The 18,703-nt window shown below is 35.8% G+C and overlaps 1 protein-coding gene across 5 annotated transcripts in view; it reads left to right on the top strand.

Moving 5' to 3' along the window:
• The window catches only part of SUGCT (succinyl-CoA:glutarate-CoA transferase), a 318,199-nt gene that overhangs the window by 264,586 nt on the left and 34,910 nt on the right, over window positions 1-18,703 (top strand). For all 5 annotated transcript variants that reach the window (XM_082753552.1, XM_082753553.1, XM_082753549.1 and 2 more), the window contains one exon: window positions 1,052-1,115. In XM_082753552.1, coding sequence (XP_082609678.1) covers window positions 1,052-1,115 — 64 coding nt within the window. The remainder of the gene's footprint in view (window positions 1-1,051; window positions 1,116-18,703) is intronic.

Raw genomic sequence — 18,703 nt, 5'->3', positions numbered from 1 at the left:
ATCATTAGTAGTCAAGGTTGCTGATGTTATTCACAATAGAAGGTGAAAAGATAGATAGGTGATCACTTTTCCTGTCCTTCATTTCTACAACCATTATCTTTGGCAAGGCACTCTTATTTTATATCAGATTTGTTGTCACATTGGATATAAAAACAATTGGTTAGTGGGAGGCTTATCTGTACAGGATACTTCAATTACAGAGAATATTAATATTTCTGATTATATGACTAAACTAACAGTGTTAAAAGGATGTCAGAGTAATAGGTGAGGAAACTAAAAGGTGTACTCATTGACTTTGGATGTAGACTTCCATTGAACAGTGAATTTGCTATTATGAATTTCTTTTTCTCTGTTATTTGAGAGTTTTGGGTTTTGGTATCATACTTTTTTTTTTTTTTTTTTTTTTTTTCTGGTTGAGGTTAATAGCAAGGAAATTGTGGTGAACAGTCATCACACACAGAGAAACACAGGATTGAGTTATGGCATACACTCCATAAAGAACAGAAGAAACAGCGAACTTTTGATGTCTTTCCTTAAAGATATCAAAATACTGTCCTACTAGGGCAACGTTGCATAGCATGATCAATTAAGAGCTCAAAACCTGCTGAGTAACAGAAAACTAGAGAATGTAAGATGCTTGTATGCCTTTAATATATATTGCAGAGTAAAAGGGAAAGTGGGTGATGGTTTTCATTCTCATTCCACATTGCTAGCTTGTCTGTCAGTGGTGGAAAGTATGACACGCTTGCAGCACAGTTGCTTCTGCTTGATATTGGATACAGGAGCCTAAAGATATGTTAGACATGTAAAGTCCTACAAAGCATTTATTGAGATTCATATAGAGATAGTAGTGTCAAACATCAGGGCTTCCATTTTACATATTAAGCAAATTATGTGAATTGTAGCTCTCTTTATTTTTAGATGTTCTTTGAAATAACAAGATAATACATGTACTTTTTATTTTTTCCTCTTGAGTTTAGGAACTAGTTAAGTTATAGTATTTTCATCACATATACATATATATATATATATATATATTTCTTTTTAACAGGTGCTGCACAATGGACTTTTGATGGAAATGAATCATCCAACAGCTGGGAGGATAGTTGTTCCAGGTTAGATGTTTAATTTTTTTCTAAATGGAGCTTGAAATTAAATGCTACATGACATCCTGAATAGTTCTGGAACTCAGCTGAGGACATGACACATCTTCACATTTCATTCAAATGAGCAAAATTTTAACCAGGAAGACATTTATGCTCATATTCATCCTGGTAGCAGAAAAATGGGTTAAAATACGTGTCAGAATAGCTTCTGGTTTTCATCGGTCAGTTGTCATAAAATATGAACACGGATTTGATAATATTTGCAAACTCCCACTGCTAGAAATATTACTGCTAAATCATCTGCATGAATATGTGAATCTGTTTTTGATTTAGTTCTATTTTGCAAGTTGCACAGACTTCTTTTAGGGACATTTCTGTTTTAAAAAATAGAAGAAAGAAAGAAGAGGAAACCTTCATACTGAAGGTTTCATCACAGCATTTTGTTTAATGAAACCAGACACAAAGCTATGCAATGATGAAATCTTAAATATCTGTTATGGATTTCCAAATAATACAGAAGAAATGAGTGAATCTTTTAAGCTCTGAGTGGATCAGGACTTCGAGTTGCTGTAGCTTTACTTCCATTGGAGTTAGCTCTGGAATGGGGTAAAGTTCATTAAGGGCTGTTATGTAAATCTTCATTTAGATCATTGCAGTTGACTCTGTTTTGATGACTGAGATTTATCTGACAATCTACTAGCTATTTGGTCAACTGTTCCTGCTTCTCTATGCTTTTCTCTCTCCCAAGCCACAGTGAGAATTGTTTCCTCCCTCATTCAGAGCACCATGTCATTTTTATTTTTATAACATCATCTCCTTACATTGTAACTTTCTGTGCCAAGTTCCACCCTCTGACACAGCACCCAGTTGTCATCAATTTCAGTTGACTTGAGCACATATAGTGGTAAGAAGAATTTGACCCATAAAATTTATCTTAATTTGCACATCCTGGAATCATACTGGGATGCAGAAAGAATTATTTGAAAGAAATTGATCCCATATTAGATCATGTTTTCTGCATGAATAGAAGGGGGTGTTTTGTGTGTGTATGTGTATGCTTCATATTTGCTCTTTATCACAGTTTGCATTCCACATTTGGTCCCCCTAGGCTTGGAAATTTGTTTGACTGTATTCAAAAATGCTTCTTTAATTTAGATGCACATATCTGGAAATACCAATCCTTTTGTTTTAGTTTCTAACAGAAAAGTAATCTTGTTTTATTTATACAAAATGGAAAGAGTAATATGGGGGTTGATTTAATTATTTTTTAAGAAGTGGGCAGAAAGGCATTGCAAATGGTACAAAAAGTGTGTAAGGTTTTCATGTTGCATACAATGTATAATCTATCTTAGAGAAATAAAATACTCCTTAAGGGGATAGGTTGAACTGCAAGAGGAGGAAGGAGATGAAAGGAATGTTCTAATGTCTGTCAGCAGCGATAGAGAGTATTGGCAAGAGAGGGAGTTTTCACATAGGTAAGCCATAGTACTTCCCAAATCCTTAGTTATTTTTTATTTTATTAAAACTCAAGCCAGTGACACTGTACAAAACTAAAATAAATCATCTTAATCTCTAATGATTTGTCATTTAGATGGGCTTCTATGAAGAGTTTGTTGTATTGAAGCAGATGGCTGTAATGATTACTGGATATTTGAGCAGGAAAAAGAGAATTCCTTCCTTTCCTGGCATGAAAGGACAGGGAGGGGAGAGGGAGAGACAAGGGAGGGAAGGGTGAAGAACAATCATTCAGTGTGAGCAGAATGAACCTATTGATATCAATGGAAAGACACCGCATTATTCTGTCTCAAAACTGGAGTGCATACGGAGTTTGGCTACAGTTGATGGTAGGTAATGGAAGTATCCTGGAATTGTCCTGGTCAATGATATATCTGAAGAAGAGGAGAAAGTGTTTTGAGAAGGCCTCCAGCAGATAAACGGTCTATTGATGACTGTTTAAATTAGTAAAAACTGTTTCTTTGATGTGATTGTCTTTGAATAGTAGGCAGAGAAGGGCTTTACTAAGCTCTCAGTTACTGGCTCAGGGTGGCTTAATAAAGATATTAATATGATTGTTGGAGCTGAGCAGAGTAAAAATACCTCTCCTTAAAGAGACTGGAGAGACTCTGATCCTAAAGTAAAGTGAATAACTGTTATTTCTTAACCATATAAGCAAGATTTTGATATGTATTAATTGAGTTGGACATCACTCTTGAGGCCCTTGACAGAGGTCAGACTTGAGCTGCCAAGGAAAGTTGCAAGTGCAGTGACATACATTTACTGAGCGTGAGTATACTGGCACATTTTAGCTCTGAATATCATGGTTGACCTCTATCATCTAACATACTGATTTGGACTTCTCCAAAGGCCTTCTCCAGGCATATCCTCACTTTGAGAGTGGCTTCCAGTCTGTATTTGAATTCTCAATTGTAGATCTCATGTTTTTTGAAATCCTGAGGGATTTTGCCATTGACTTTAATGCAGGGTACATTTGTAACATCAGACTTGGTGATTCACACCCCTCCTGTGCTTAAATGTGTTTTGAATACTCCTTATATAGTTACTGAATTTGGTTCTTTCCACACCAAGTCAATGCTTTCCCCCTTGCCTTTTTTTATAATTCCCAGTTTGATATACTGTTTGCTGATAAACACATCCTAAGATGCCTGTGTCTGATGGAACTGGAATAGGAGAAGTTGCATTATAAATAGTATATTTCTGTTCAATTGCTTTCAAAAATGCATATTGATGATAGGAGAGATACAGATCTTGTGTTTTGATATCTCGTTCTTCTAGTATTAATTGGAAAATGTCATTAGGATAATGTTTCTTGTTCCATTCAGTATAGTCATGTTGTAAAATTATTCAAGAGCTAACTTGTCGTATACAGATGCATTTTTGTCTTATACTGAATTATTGTATATCATCTATACAGAATGTGCAATACTGTGAGAGATCCTTGCTCGAGTCCCAAAGACCTGGCACTGTACTGCACTCATTAGTCTTTGCAGGACTGATTCATTCGATTGCAGGACTGTACTGATGAGATTCTTCTGGCTCCACCTCTAAAGTTATCTTGATCATCTTTAGTTCAGGGGATACACCCCAGCACAGTCAGGGGCTAGAGTACCTCAACTGGAGAGGCTGAGGTCTGTATCAGCCTTGGGAAAAGGTTGATCCTGCACAGCAAACTACAAGGAGCTTAACAAAGGGAAGAGCTGGGCTCTTCACAACAGTGAACAGTGGGAGGAAGAGACAATGGAAGTACAGAGTGGATATCGGGAAACTCTTTTTCACCAAGAAACCAGACAATGGAGCAGGTTGCCTAGAGAGGTTGTGCAGGTTGTCCTAGGAGTTTTTCAATAAATGACTAGATAAAGCCCTGAGCAAGTTGTTCTGACCTCAGACCTGAGCTTGGTTCATGCAGGAGCTTAAACTGGAGACCTCTTGAGGTGCTTTCAAACTTGGTCTATGTTCTTATTCTGTAATTAACCACAGTATCTCCTCACAAAGCTCTTCTTGACTTAGCCCTTTCCATAAAGATTTGGAAGATTTCTCATTTGTACAAATAACATATTTTTAAGAAAATGAGAAATGTAGAGCACAAAGTTCTTTTGAGGTCAAAAAATGATAGGGAATATATGTTTTATGGAGTGCCAGATTGCAGATGATACTGAATGGCACAGATGCAATACAGTTAAGTGAAGGGACAAAATTTCAAGAAGCTTTAGCATCTGGAATAGTCTTGAGGTCCTTTGCCAAAGAGTAAAGGACTTTTCCAAAGAGCAGTAGCATGTGGGTTTCTGGGAGCCACTGTATAAATTATTTTGAGTAGCTATGTGGAATGTAATGGATACCAACCCACAGTGATTTTGTAAAAAAACAAAACAAAACAAAACACTAATGGATGCAATGCAGTCTTGCCCAAACTGTCTCCATTATCATATATTTTATATGGTTTAGGAAATTCGAATAATAATATTTTCAACTTTTGCATTATGCAGTAGCTAATGTTGACTTATGGCAAAGAAAAAAAAAAAAAGGAGAAAAAAACATGCATTCAGCTGTCACAAACAAATCAACTTTCACAGAATTTACATTATTAACTATTTACATTATTAACTAAAATTATTAATAATGTATTACATTATTAACTCTGTGAAAGAAACCTTATTTCTGATCCCTTCTAAGCCTTAGTGAAGTGGGGATTTGGATAGAAGCCTACACTTTCGAATCATCTCTCATCAAACAGGAAATAATATAACTGTAGAAATCTTGTAGCACCTATTTCAGACAAAATAGCTATTCTTAGTTTTGATAGTGTTCATATTCTGTGTTCTCCTTATCCCAGCTTCCTCAGTTGAGAAACACTCTTTCTGTCCTTTGGCGCATGATCTTCACCAAGGATGTCTTTATTGCTCTGAGAGGGCAGTTTCATACCTGGCTTTATGACTTCCTTCTGTGCTCTTGAGATAATGTATTTGGGGGACTGATCCAGGCTCAGTTAGGAAAAGCACTACAGGATTCCTCCTTGGCATAGATTTCTTGGACTGAATTCAGGTAATCTATGTTAATTAATCAACCCACTCAGGAGAAATGTCCTTTTTTCCGGTCTTCTGTCACTGTACATTACAAATATACTACTGGAATGGGAAAGACTTTTTTTTTTTTTTTTTTTTTTTTTTTTTGGGAGGTAGTCTTTTCCTGTTTTATGATTCATTAAATGATGTCCTGGTTCTATGGAGACTAATTGCTATCAATCTCTTAGAAGAATGGTTTTAAGGAATAAGACTAGGAGGCAAGAAATCTAATAGGACTTCCTTATTATGCCACAGATTTCTTTCTTAACCTTGGACAAATCATCTATCACTCTCTATCTCACCTTATTAATCATTTGCAGTTTTTCAGATCTTAATAGCTTAAAAATACTTTGAATTCTAAGGGAACAAATTATTGTAACAGTGCTATGTATTATTTTAAATATGTATTACTATTTATTATGTATGTATTTATATTTATTTTCTCCATGTAGAGGGAATACTAATTAACATTAATAACAGTGGGGTTTCTGTATGTTTGCTCATTACATTTCAAGACAGGGAGCAGATATGGCTGTTAATGATATATACTATCTTTTTCTGTTCATTTAATGTAAGTGAAGTAGAGGAAGCTTAAATAGGACTTAGATATATGGCACAGAAAAGTAAATTCTGCTTGGGAAGAGATTGCAGGAAATTAAGGAGGTCTGTACTACAAGCCATCATTTCCTGCAGCTAGGAGATCCCACCATATAGGAACAACAATAACAGCATAAAAAAGCCCAACTTTTTTGTTTTGTTTTGTTTTGTTTTGTTTTGTTTTGTTTTGTTTTATTTTATTTTATTTTATTTTATTTTATTTTATTTTATTTTATTTTATTTTATTTTATTTTATTTTATTTTATTTTATTTTATTTTATTTTCAAGAACCTCTGCTTGAACTTCTCATCCTGTCTGCTTCTCATCAGGCAGCTTTTTCATATGTGTGTGTGTGTGCGTGTGTGTATGTGCACGCATATGCATAACTGATGTTGATTGAAAAATTTTAATTTCACTTCACTATTTATGGTACATTGGAGACAAACAGCTTCACCGGCATTACCGTTACCTCATTCGCCTTTTTTAGTCATCAGGGCTGACTGTTTATGTCTTTTACATTCACAGAGCTGATTTCAATTTTGAGGAATTCAGGACCATTACAGAAACACAGCAGAAATGATGTATGACAGCTAACTTAGCTATCCTCAAAATACTTTTAAAAAATCTTAATAAATATCTAGGCAATATATTCATACAGATTGCAAAAGGGAAAAAAAAAAAAAAAAAAGACATGTTGGGAATGGAGAGGATTATGTTACAAGTTTCAGGATTATGTAGAAAAGGTTAGTGTATCTTAATGTATGGTACAGCTATTTGAAAACTGTAAGGTTTCTTTAAAGTAAAACATAAACATCAACCCTCTTCATATTTTTTCTCCTTTGTTGTATGTGTCCAGAGCATTTTTCTACACTATATTTTAAAATTTGTTATACCTCCTGGAGTAGTCTTAATGCCACAGCCAATACTTTTAAAGTTAATTTTTAAGGAAGAAAAGCCACCTGTCTCTTACCTACTTTTAGGGCTTCAGTTATTGAGGGAAATTAAGAAACAATGAAAGTCTTTCCCACCAGGCTCAGAGTAAGTGCTTATGTGCTTTGCTGTCATGACAGCACCAACAGGGACAAGTAGTGATCTGTGCTGCTCAGGCTCTTTGGGGTTGCTATTAAGGGTGTCTCAGTTGGACTCTTCTGTTGGCAGACCTGAGTGTTTTTCAAGTCTTTCTTTAAGTTGTGTGTGTATGTGGCAATCAAAGTTGTTTTTCTTGCATCACATGTTTCTTTCCAGGACCCGATTCTGTGGTATTGGGATATGAAATAAAAATATTTCAATGGACAATTGAGGAGATTTCTCTACTCTGTACATAATGTAATTAAGTCAAGTGCAGTTGTGGTTGAACTTGGCTGAGTGCTGATCGGTAATTACATTTCTACTGGAGAATATTTCTTTATATTTTGCTCCATATGTCCTGAGATGTACTAGGACTTTCTTTAAACTGAGCATACCAGTTTCTTATGGAGAGTAAACTAAACAATAAATGTCACCTCACTGGTACACGGGGAAAAGAAAAGTTGAAGCATTACCTGAATATCCAAATAAACTCATTAATTTCCCACCGAAGGTCATAGTCCTAGAATTCAGCTTTGTTTAAAGATTTTTTTTTTTTTCTGTTTAAATGCACTTTCCACTTCTTTTTATATAAGTAACAGTAACTTAGAAAGTACTTTCTTAGGTACTCATTTTGTAACAAGCACAACCAGGTGCTCACAGAGTTCAGTGTGTGATTGTTAAAGATATATTTGCATGCCTCGGGTGCATTGTAAAACAGCCAAATTACTTCAACACCCATAAATTGTCAGTATATCTTTATGATCTTTAATAATTATTGGATATGAAAAGGAATCCACTGTCAGCTAAAAGTTTGGTTTCATTAAATGTAAAAATATGTTTTAAACATTTAGACAATTTTACTTAATCCCTAGGATACTGAGTATACTAATCCTCATCTGTGTTTCCGCCATGTCATTTTGACCCAAGCCCTGCCTCCTGTGAGTGGAAAGACTTAAGCTGTTTCATGAAAACCTAGACCAAAACATTTTATGGCCAGCAGTGGCCATTAGATTATATAGTTTGTCTTCCTACAGGTATGGCCACCGAATTTCACCAATGTACTCTTTTCATGTGTTTGACTACAATGTGTCTTATCCAGAAATCCTCAAAAAATGGAAAATATATAAATATATAAAATATATATATAAATAAATATATATTATATATTATATATAAATATATATATATTTAATATATATATATATTAAACCAAAACTAACTTTAGAATTATAGTGTAGCAATTAGGTTTATTCTTGTCTTTCTCACATATGTGACAGATTTAACTGCTTTTGTTTTTTGCCCATGAAACTGTCATGTACTTACATGACAGAAGTCACATCTAGATGACTTTTTGGCAAACCATGTAGGGTATTTTTCTAGGTCTTTTAAGGTACATTGTGTAAGCAAAGTGCAGCAGCTCTGTCTCTTATATTGCAGTCTGCACACTGCAGATTTACAGGAAAAATTTGCGGGTGTACAGATGTATGGAGTGATACTTTTTGCTACAAGAAGAAGATGACTTTGGGAAGGCATAATACATGAAAAACCTTTGGAGTCTACTTGATCAGAATAGCAGAAAATACCAGGAATACACAGTAGAGTAACCATGTTTTCCCTGCATCCTGTGCATCTGCATGAATATAATTATATATATATATATTTTTTTCCTTTTTATGTATATATAGTTTACTGACAAAAAAACTTGTTTTATTTGTGTGTGTTTATAAGATAACTTGCCTTGATTTAATTCCAACTCTAGTTGAAATATTTCCCATCAGTTAGCTTCCTTAGGAGTCAACGGGTATTTTTGTGTTTATTGTTCTTTGTGATGGATAGATCCTATGTGTGTTCCAGGTTCCTGAAACCACCAGGTTTGGCAGCAGCATCAGCCTGCACTATGCATTCAGCCCCTGTGAGCTTAACCTAGGGGTATAAAGAACAGATCTGATCCAGAATCCATTCTTTTTTTTTTTTTTTTTTTTTTTTGTTTTGTTTTGGTTTGAATTTCATTATCAATACCTGAATTTGATTTATTAACCTACAGTTCCAATCTCTATAGTCTTTATGAGTTATGTTGTCAGGTTTAGATGAAAAGAGAAGTACTCTAGAGGAAAAAAGAACAACTTTAGCCTTTAATCTGTTCATTTCCCTCTTGATCTGTTCTTACATTTATTTGTACTACTGCAGGACTATAATAGTATTCCCTGGTTTATTCTTCTTTAGTTTTTTGAATCCCAGTTGTTCCTCAGCAACTTGATTCAGTTGTATCACAAACCTCTAACCTCATGTAGCTCTCAAAGTTACATTTCTCACTTCTTCATCCAAAATATGGAGATAATAGAACTCACAAGTAATTACAGGGTAAATATGCTCAGGTTTGCTCAAATTATAGTGATGGCAATATGTGAAATCTGATGCTGCACTTTCTTTATAGATTGTGCAAGAAGAGACTGAATAGAAGTTAGGGGCAAAATAAGGGTTAAAATGGTAGTTTTACTGTTCAGTTGTGGACAGCCTACCACCAATATATAACGTACCTGACGTGGCTTAGTAAATATATTTAACTTTTTTATCTGTAACTCCTGAAGTAGGGCAAATTTAACAGCTCTAGTGATCAACATGAACTTGTAATTATTTTTACTGCTCTTCCTTGTACTTTCCACAGCTCTTTCTTGTAATATTCTGCCCAGAATAAAATCACTGCTTCAAAACAAGCATGGTGATTTGGATCTGTCTTAAATATTCCACATGATGCTTTCATCATTGGGGCTATCAAGAACAAATCATTGTTGCCACTTCATCTGCTGTTTTGCTTACTATTCTGGAGCTTTTTTGGAGTTCCAGAAGAGTCAAAACTTCCAAGACTTTCTGCATATGTTTTGTGACTTCTGATTTTTTGTGACTTCACAAATGCTTTGTGATTCAGATTCTGAAAACATCTTTTTTTTTCTTAAGATTTCTATTTAGATAAAATTACTCATCTAATGTGATGTAGACTTGCAAGTCTTGTTTTGTTAAACTAAACTTTTTTTTTTTTTTTTTTTTTTTAATAAAAATAAAGGTTTGTCCATCACTGCATGTAAAAGGTTTAAACCAAGACAGAACAGATGTGAACTCAATTATTTTAAGGGCTATTGAAATCCTGAGGCATCAGGTCAAGACTTTATTTGAAAAATCTTCCTGACACAAAGTCTGTTAAGGTAAGGAATAGTGTCCCCTGAGAAGACATAGAATCCACTTTTTTTTTTTTTTTTTTTTTTTTTTTTTTTGTCTGTCTGAAACTAGACTGAATGTAGCTGTAATAAAAATGGTTTACCCTTATGAAAAGCAGATAATTGTTCTATTAAAAGGGATTGATATCTTAATGAATTTTAAAATTTGGTGCCAGTTTATTGCTTTAAATTAAAGTTGTTTAGAGATTGTGCCTATGGCAGGCCAATAAAAGTTTTATATTGATTTTTGTATAAGAGTGTTCTGCATGGGTTTTGAACTGGATGCAGAGATGAAATGAAACAGAGGCTTACAGATTAGAACAAGCTTTTTAATATTCTTTGCAAGCTGTTTTTAGAAACATCACAGGGAACATAAAATCAGGCACAGTTGTGAAGTGAGGCAGTACAATTTACAAACAAACATGTGGGGCAAAGAAAATTTCAAAGCTGAGCATGTACAAATACCCACTTCCAGTTGTGTAGTCCTAACTTGCACATACTGAAATTGCAACTGTATGCATACATCTGTTATTCCCAGCCCACGAACATAGACAGATTTGTACAAGCTTGTATCAATTCTTAGCAACTCAATAGTATTCTCAAGAAATGACAAGATTAATGATAAAAACTAAGGTGCACTGAAGTGATTTCTGTTGGTTTGGATTTCTGCATGAGTAAATCTGTGACGAAAACTCTTGGAGTCCCCTAAATTCCTGAGTTATATCTTGGAGTTGTTTTTCCTTTCTCTTTTCTTTTATTACCTTGGGTAATAAAATTTTGTGTTGAGATAGTGGTTTTTCTTTGGAGCCAGGTCAAGTTCTGGTGATGCCAAGAAGCCATTTCTTCCTAGCTTTACAGTCTATGCAATACACTTTTCAGCATGGTTTCATAAGTGGTTTGTCTCTTGGGACATAAGTTTTTGTGGATGTGCTTAGAAAATGTCACTTAAGAAAACAAAAAATCTCTTTGCAAAGGTGATCAGTTTCTAATGAGTTCTATAAGTGAATGATATACTTGATCGTATGAATGTATTGCTTACTATTTTGTATGTGCAAGCCAGATGTTTATGTAAATAAATATTCTGCTGTTTCCTTTAAATGGGCCTATGTTTTAAAATCCTGCCTTCAGCTCCTAATGGAGAATATGTTACGGATCAGTCTACTTGACAAAGGAGTCTGTTTCGGCCAACCTTCCCATTTTTATGTTTATTCATACTTAGGGAAATAGAAAAGATAAAGTGGGGCACATATTGGTAGTGTAGTTACCTCTGCTACCTTCATAGATATCTAGATAAGGATTAGAGTTGTAATTCCTAAAAGGGCAAATTTCCTTCCTGATTTTGATTATACTCACAAATCAATGTCCCCAATAAATCCACTGTATGATTTAATAGTTGTTTTTTTTTTTTTTTGTTTTGTTTTTTTTTTTAATTTTATTTCAGAAATGTATATGTACTTTAATAGCTTACACTTCTCATTTTTGTTTGGATTTCCTGAGAAAACACCAGAAAATGTTGAAATGTCCTTGTGTTCTCAGAGGTTCAGGTACCATGCTCTAGCTTTCACCAGCTCTGAAGTAGAGTTGTAAGAACTTGTGGCTGAAGTGCAGATTTGGTATACATATAGCTGTATAGCAACATTAGATTGAAGATAATATTTTAACCTATCTTTCATCATTTTTGAAGTTCTTCTGTAATACTGACACTGTAGATAGAGCTACTGGTAGGGGAGGGAGGCACAGAAGAAGAAATTGTAGGAATAGTTCAGAGGCATCAGTGAATGAAAATTTAATAGAAAACCCTTGGTGTCTTCTTATGAAGCCATTCACGTTCTAAGAGTCATTGTTCTGACTTATTTAAAGTCTCCCAAAATGTTTGCTAGTATAGAGATACAGTGTAGAAGTGTAGAAGCTTCCTTCTAGTTGACTTTAAGGAAGCTAGCAATATCATGTCTACTGCTTTAATATGACTTTTAGATTCATACTTCTAGATGGTAAATCACCCAGAACAATATCATCCACCACCAATCTCTATGTGGCAAACTGTTAACATTCCCATGAATTTACATTTACTTCCAAGATTTTCCTGTCAGATGTCTTTTTTTTTTTTTTTTATGGGAAGTTACCAGTTTAGTTATTACATCAGGAGGTTGTATAGCAAATACTTTTAATTTTAAATATTTTCAGATTGCTGTTCCTTTCACCAAGTACATTCAGAAGTTAATCCAAATGCCTCATTGAGACTATTTGGAAACTCTAAATCTAAGTCATATCTGATTCATGGAAAACAATAGTATACTGGACACCTGCTCCAACAAAATGTAATTATATACTCACAGAATCATCTAGGTTGGAAGAGACCTCCAAGATCATCGAGTCCAACCTCTGACCTAACACTAACCAGTCCTCCACTAAACCCTATCACTAAGCTCTACATCTAAACATCTTTTAAAGACCTCCAGGGATAGTGACTCAACCGCTTCCCTGGGCAGCCCATTCCAATGCCTAAGAACCCTTTTGGTAAAGAAGTTCTTCCTAATATCCAACGTAAACCTCCCCTGGCACAACTTTAACCCATTCCCCCTTGTCCTGTCACCAGGCACATAGGAGAATAGACCAATCCCCACCTCGCTACAGCCTCCTTTAAGGTACCTGTAGAGCATGATAAGGTTGCCCCTGAGCCTCCTCTTCTCTAGGCTAAACAACCCCAGCTCCCTCAGCCGCTCCTTGTAAGACTTGTTCTCCAGGCCCCTCACCAGCTTTGTCGCCCCTCTCTGGACTCGCTCGAGCACCTCGATGTCCTTCTTGTAGTGAGGGGCCCAAAACTGAACACAGTACTTGAGGTGCAGCTTCACCAGAGCCAAGTACAGGGGGACAATGCCTGGCCACACTGTTTCTTATGCAAGCCAGGATGCTGTTGGCCTTCTTGGCCACCTGAGCGCACTGCTGGCTCATATTCAGCCGACTGTCAACCAATACTCCCAGGTCGTTCTCTGCCTGGCAGCTTTCCAATCATTCATCTCCCAGCCTGTGGTGCTGCTTGGGGTTGTTGTGCCCCAGGTGCAGGACCTGGCACTTGGCCTTGTTGAAGTTCATACACTTGACCTCAGCCCATCAGTCCAGCCTATCCAAATCGTCCTGCAGAGCCTTCCTACCCTTGAGCAGATCGACACATGCACCTAACTTGGTGTCATCTGCAAAGGTACTGAGGGTGCACTCAATGCCCTCATCCAGATCATCGATAAAGGTATTAAAGAGAACTGCCCTAGTACTGAGCCCTGGAGAACTCCACTAGTGACCGGCCTCCAACTGGATTTAACTCCATTAACCATGACTCTTTGGGCCCAGCTATCCAGCCAGTTCTTAACCCAACAAAGCGTACACCATTCCAAGCCAAGAGCAGCAAGTTTCTTGAGGAGAATGCTGTGGTAAACGACGTCAAAAGCCATACTGAAGTCAAGGTAGACCACATCCACAGCCTTTCCCTCATCACTATACCTCTATAACATAATTATATATTGCATCTGTGTAATATATATGACTGTATATTATATGCCATTATAGAACATGAAAGTATTGAAACCCATGAAAGTTATTTGTAGTGAGAGAAGAATTAGGAACTATCAATCTATAAAATTTATCAAGGATGATTTTAATAGTTTTACCTTAAAAAAAAAAAAAAAAAAAAAAAAAAAAAAGGAAAGGTATTTTTCTGTGTTTAAAACATTAACTATATATATATTTTTACACAATAATGTATTGTACAAGGGAAATTATTGTATGTGAAAAGAAAGCTAAACCAAGGTAGTATCATACTGCATTTTTGTATCTGATAATATTTGAGTGGTATTAAAGAGTAATTCATATCAAAGTGATATAAAAGAGAAGAAAAAGTCATTACTTACTAATTTATATGTAAGATTTCAAATATTGAGTACCTTCAGGGAATTTGCATGCTCTGATGATGTGGAGATTACACTGTTGAACATATATGCCTTGGAAAGTTGTGGATAATTTTCAAACTCAAGATGAATGACTTAAATGTTATTTTATTTACACCAAAGTATGAAATCCTCAGTAACAGTTCTCTGTTCTTTCTGAAGACTTAGGTTCTATTTTCAGAAACTTTGTCATATAGATTTTCTAAATTTACTGTAATTAATTAGAGGTCATGATTGGTAATCAACTGAAATGTATTATGTAATATCGAACCTAATACATGCAAGACAATGTAAGCATACCAATTCAGATTACACTGTCTTCTAACTATACAGAACTATTAAGGGGATCCATTTTTGGAGGTTCTTCAAAAAGATGAGAGCTAAGATCAAAACCTCGATCATAATTTAAGAAATTTCACTTTCTTCTAGTACTTAGTAACTCTACCTGAAGAGTCTTCAGGAGTTCAAATTCTACTTCTGTATTTGAGTAGTATAGCAATTACCACACCTTACCCCATAAAATAAATAAATAAATAAATAAATAAATAAATAAATAAATAAAAATCTCACTCTCACTGATGAGGGTATTTGAGCCATTGCTTTAGGGAGGAAGAACTGTGTATTGTTTTGCTTGTCATACCGGAATAATAGCTAATTTGTACTTCACTGCTGCCTTCAGCTACTTAACTAGCATACCTATTGGCCAATGACACCAATCTAGGCAGGAATGCAATTATACTTAATTCAGAAGTTATTTCTGGGTACAAATGTAATTGGCGTACAACTCACACAGCTTTTGAAAGACTCACAACTTTTGATTATATGCTGTCTTCTTCCACAAGCCTCATATTTGCAGTCTTTCCTAAATGCTGCAACTATGAAATGTAATGACTGAGGCATGTTGGTAGAGCAAACAATTTTAATCTGAACTTTAAGATATAATGGCTGTACGGTTCACTTTCTGGCAGTGGTCTCCCAGTGGTAACATTCAGCCTAAAATAAAAAGCAGAATGATTCGATAGATTTACATCTCTGTAGATGTGGGAGAGCAATATAACAGGAAAGTCAAATTATAACAACAGTCTACATTTACCAGGGTACTTTTATCTGACAACTTACCATACAGGATATGATATAAAATTGTATTTTCCAATTCTGTTGCATCAGTTTGACAAATATGGTAATGTATATTGAACTAGTGCTTCTTCTATAATTCTATTTCACAGGCCTAAAAGATAGATGTAAGCCATATATGTTGTGTATTGCAGTTGTTATCTACATGATGCTGAATAATATTTTGATTGTGTAAAGAAGCTGTTAAGTTTAAATTACTATATTCTTTTTCACATTTTGTTTCATAATACTTGTGTATTGGGGATTATTGTCACCACATCCATGCAGGTTTCTCAGGCACATTTTTTTCAGTTTGTTTCAGGCAAATGTAGTGTAGGTATATGCCTTCCATATACTGTATACTAAAGGAGATCTTGTGCAACAGGAAGTGCTGAGTACCATATATGCTATCATTTTGTATTAGGTAAAATTAATTTATCACAAGGGGATATAGTCCATACACATCACTAGTGAAAGTTGCTTCCTTTATTGTGCACTGTAATTCTACAACATCTTTGTTTAGGTCTTCCTTAAATCTTCTGTTCACCTGTGTGTCAACCCAGCTCCTTCCAGAGTGATTTACTAGCGAGGGCAAAGTTTTTTTTTGTTAGTCTTTAATGCTGTCCTTTCATTCTGGCATTAATATTCTGGACATATTACAAAGCCCATGTCAGATGAGTACCTGATACTACGAAGGCCTTTGTGAAATCTCTGTTGATGTTGGTTCTCTGATGTACACTTGAAATGGCTCCTTGAACCATGAAAGCATCCATTCTGTGATGGTTCATAGAAACAAAACACATTATTCTTTTCCCTAATGTCATAATGTGTCCAGGACCAGCAGAGGATAAGAAACTGGGTTTGTTTGGCAGATGGTTCTTGTTATTCTGCCAATTAAGTCAACAATACGTATTCATAATCCTAGGGAGGCTTGAAGGTCACAGAAATTACAGTGTGTACAGAATAACTCATGCACAAATAGCTGAAAAAGAAAGCCATCTTTTGGGGATTTTCCTCCCTCCTTTTGTTCTGCTTGTCCTAGGAGCTGTCACCAGTTAGTAACATTGTGCGTTTGGCTTCACCCCTTGGTTCTGGCTGCTGTGCTTAAGGTCCCAAATAGCACAGGCTGTGCTTCACTGTTACAGTGATGTTCTTCTGCAGTTTGTCTTGTGCTTGGCTTTCAGTACTTTGTATAAGTATGAAAATATTTTTTCTCAGCAACTAGTTTGAAGTAAGTGGTTGGAATACTTGAGAGAATGGGCAGCCTCTGTGGACCAGTCAGCAGCCCAGCAGCCACTGTGGAGCATTCTGCCACATAATGCAGTCTTTTGTTGCCTCACTAGTATTATATATGGGCTAGGGTAATCCATTAGATTCTGACTTTTTGTTCCAGTCTGTTCTTTCTGAGCAGGGCATGGAGCTGGTCAAGAAAAGTGCTGATCTTGAGAAGAAAAAGAGATTTGGAGAAATCCTCAGAAAGCTAGATTGTGTACTTGTGGCTGAGATGCTAATTGCAGTTGAAGAATCTCTGTTGGTAGTTCTCTCAATGCAATACCATTGGACTTTACAAATAGGAGGTACTCTCACTTTTTATCCTTTATACTGTAAAGAACAATGATACAAAAGTCAATTGGACAAGAATGACAGCAAGAATAAAGCATGACTGAAAGACAAATAAAGCAAGAGCCTTAAAGAGAGAAAACCAGCAGTTCTGGCAATAAGCAGCCATGAGACACTACTATCACTAAGAATATTGAATTTCCATACAAAAAACCCTTACTCAAGCATTGCAGTACAAATATGTACTGAATAAAGCATTGACTGAGGAAGGTAAAGATGAGGAAATTGTGATAAAAGTTTTACTGTCACTTCTGGTGAAAAAGAGAATTGAATGAGACTTTGGTAATAATAATACGTAAAACACTGTACCAGCTGATGGAAGTATTTGATATACTGTGACCCCAGAAAGAATGTGAATGTGTTTTTGTCCAAACCCAAGAAACAGAAGGGGAAATGGATGCCTGCCTGACAATCACATGCTCTGGCATCCACATGTACTTTTAGAGATATAAAAGGTTGCTTAATGAGAGACAGAAACGTATATGGGGCAAGTGATTCCAGCACACAGGAGAAGCTGTTGAAAGAAACAGATCTAAGCCTTGAGAAATTTCCCTGAAAGGCTGAATTGTCTAGGAAAAGGATCAAAACAGTGTCACTAGTGCAGAACAAGCCCAGAGAGTCAATTTGAAGGAAATTGGGAAGCAGGGCAGAGACAGACTGACCAGGAATGCAGGCATCATGATGCACGGTATGCGCTGAGAGAAACAGTTCAGAAGACAGAAAGAAAACTGCCTGGCTCCTGGGAAAACATGTATAAAGCAGTGAGCATACCAACACTTTCTGTCCAGTGTGTTGCAGCTATCTCAGAAGAAAAACAAATAAAAACCCCATACAGTAATAGAGATGGAGAACACAGATATTATTTTTAAAAGAAATATGTCTAGATGTCTACTGGCTGCCTTACATAGGTCCATAGAAACTCATTGCACCACAGAAGGATACCAACCATTCTGTTCACTTTTGGCACTACACTATTCGGTCTTTATCAGTTGACTCTGGTTGGATTGTTAAACCATGCAGCAGTCTAATCCTAACAAGCTGGTTTTTGTCCACATTAATCTGTAGGAGTAGAATCGGGTATTCATGATGCACATGCAGGCACATGAAGTCAAAGAGAAAGTGCAGCCTATAGCAAAGAATCCTGAAAATCAAGTTATGTTTCATGTGCAAAAGTATTATTTCCTGAACATGAGAAAGGAGACAAAATAGCCCCTGTGTGTTTTTTCAACCATCTTCAGAAAATTTAAGATCATATTTTAAGGAACCAGACACATAAATAAAAAGGAAAACCAGAGCTGCGCTTTTTGAAATGCTATTCCTTCATTTCACCTTTTGACACCCAATAACTTGTTATCAACTGTCTTGTTTGCTCAAAATCTATCAGAAGGTGCTTCACATGAAAATCACTATCTATGGCAGATGCACAGAACAGGATGTGTCTTCCAGAATACAATACACATGGCTTTACGGAA

Source organism: Aythya marila (assembly GCF_965140915.1).
Source record: "Aythya marila genome assembly, chromosome: 2".
In the NCBI taxonomy this organism is placed as follows: Eukaryota; Metazoa; Chordata; class Aves; order Anseriformes; family Anatidae; genus Aythya; species Aythya marila.
This window is presented reverse-complemented; position numbering and strand designations above follow the sequence as displayed.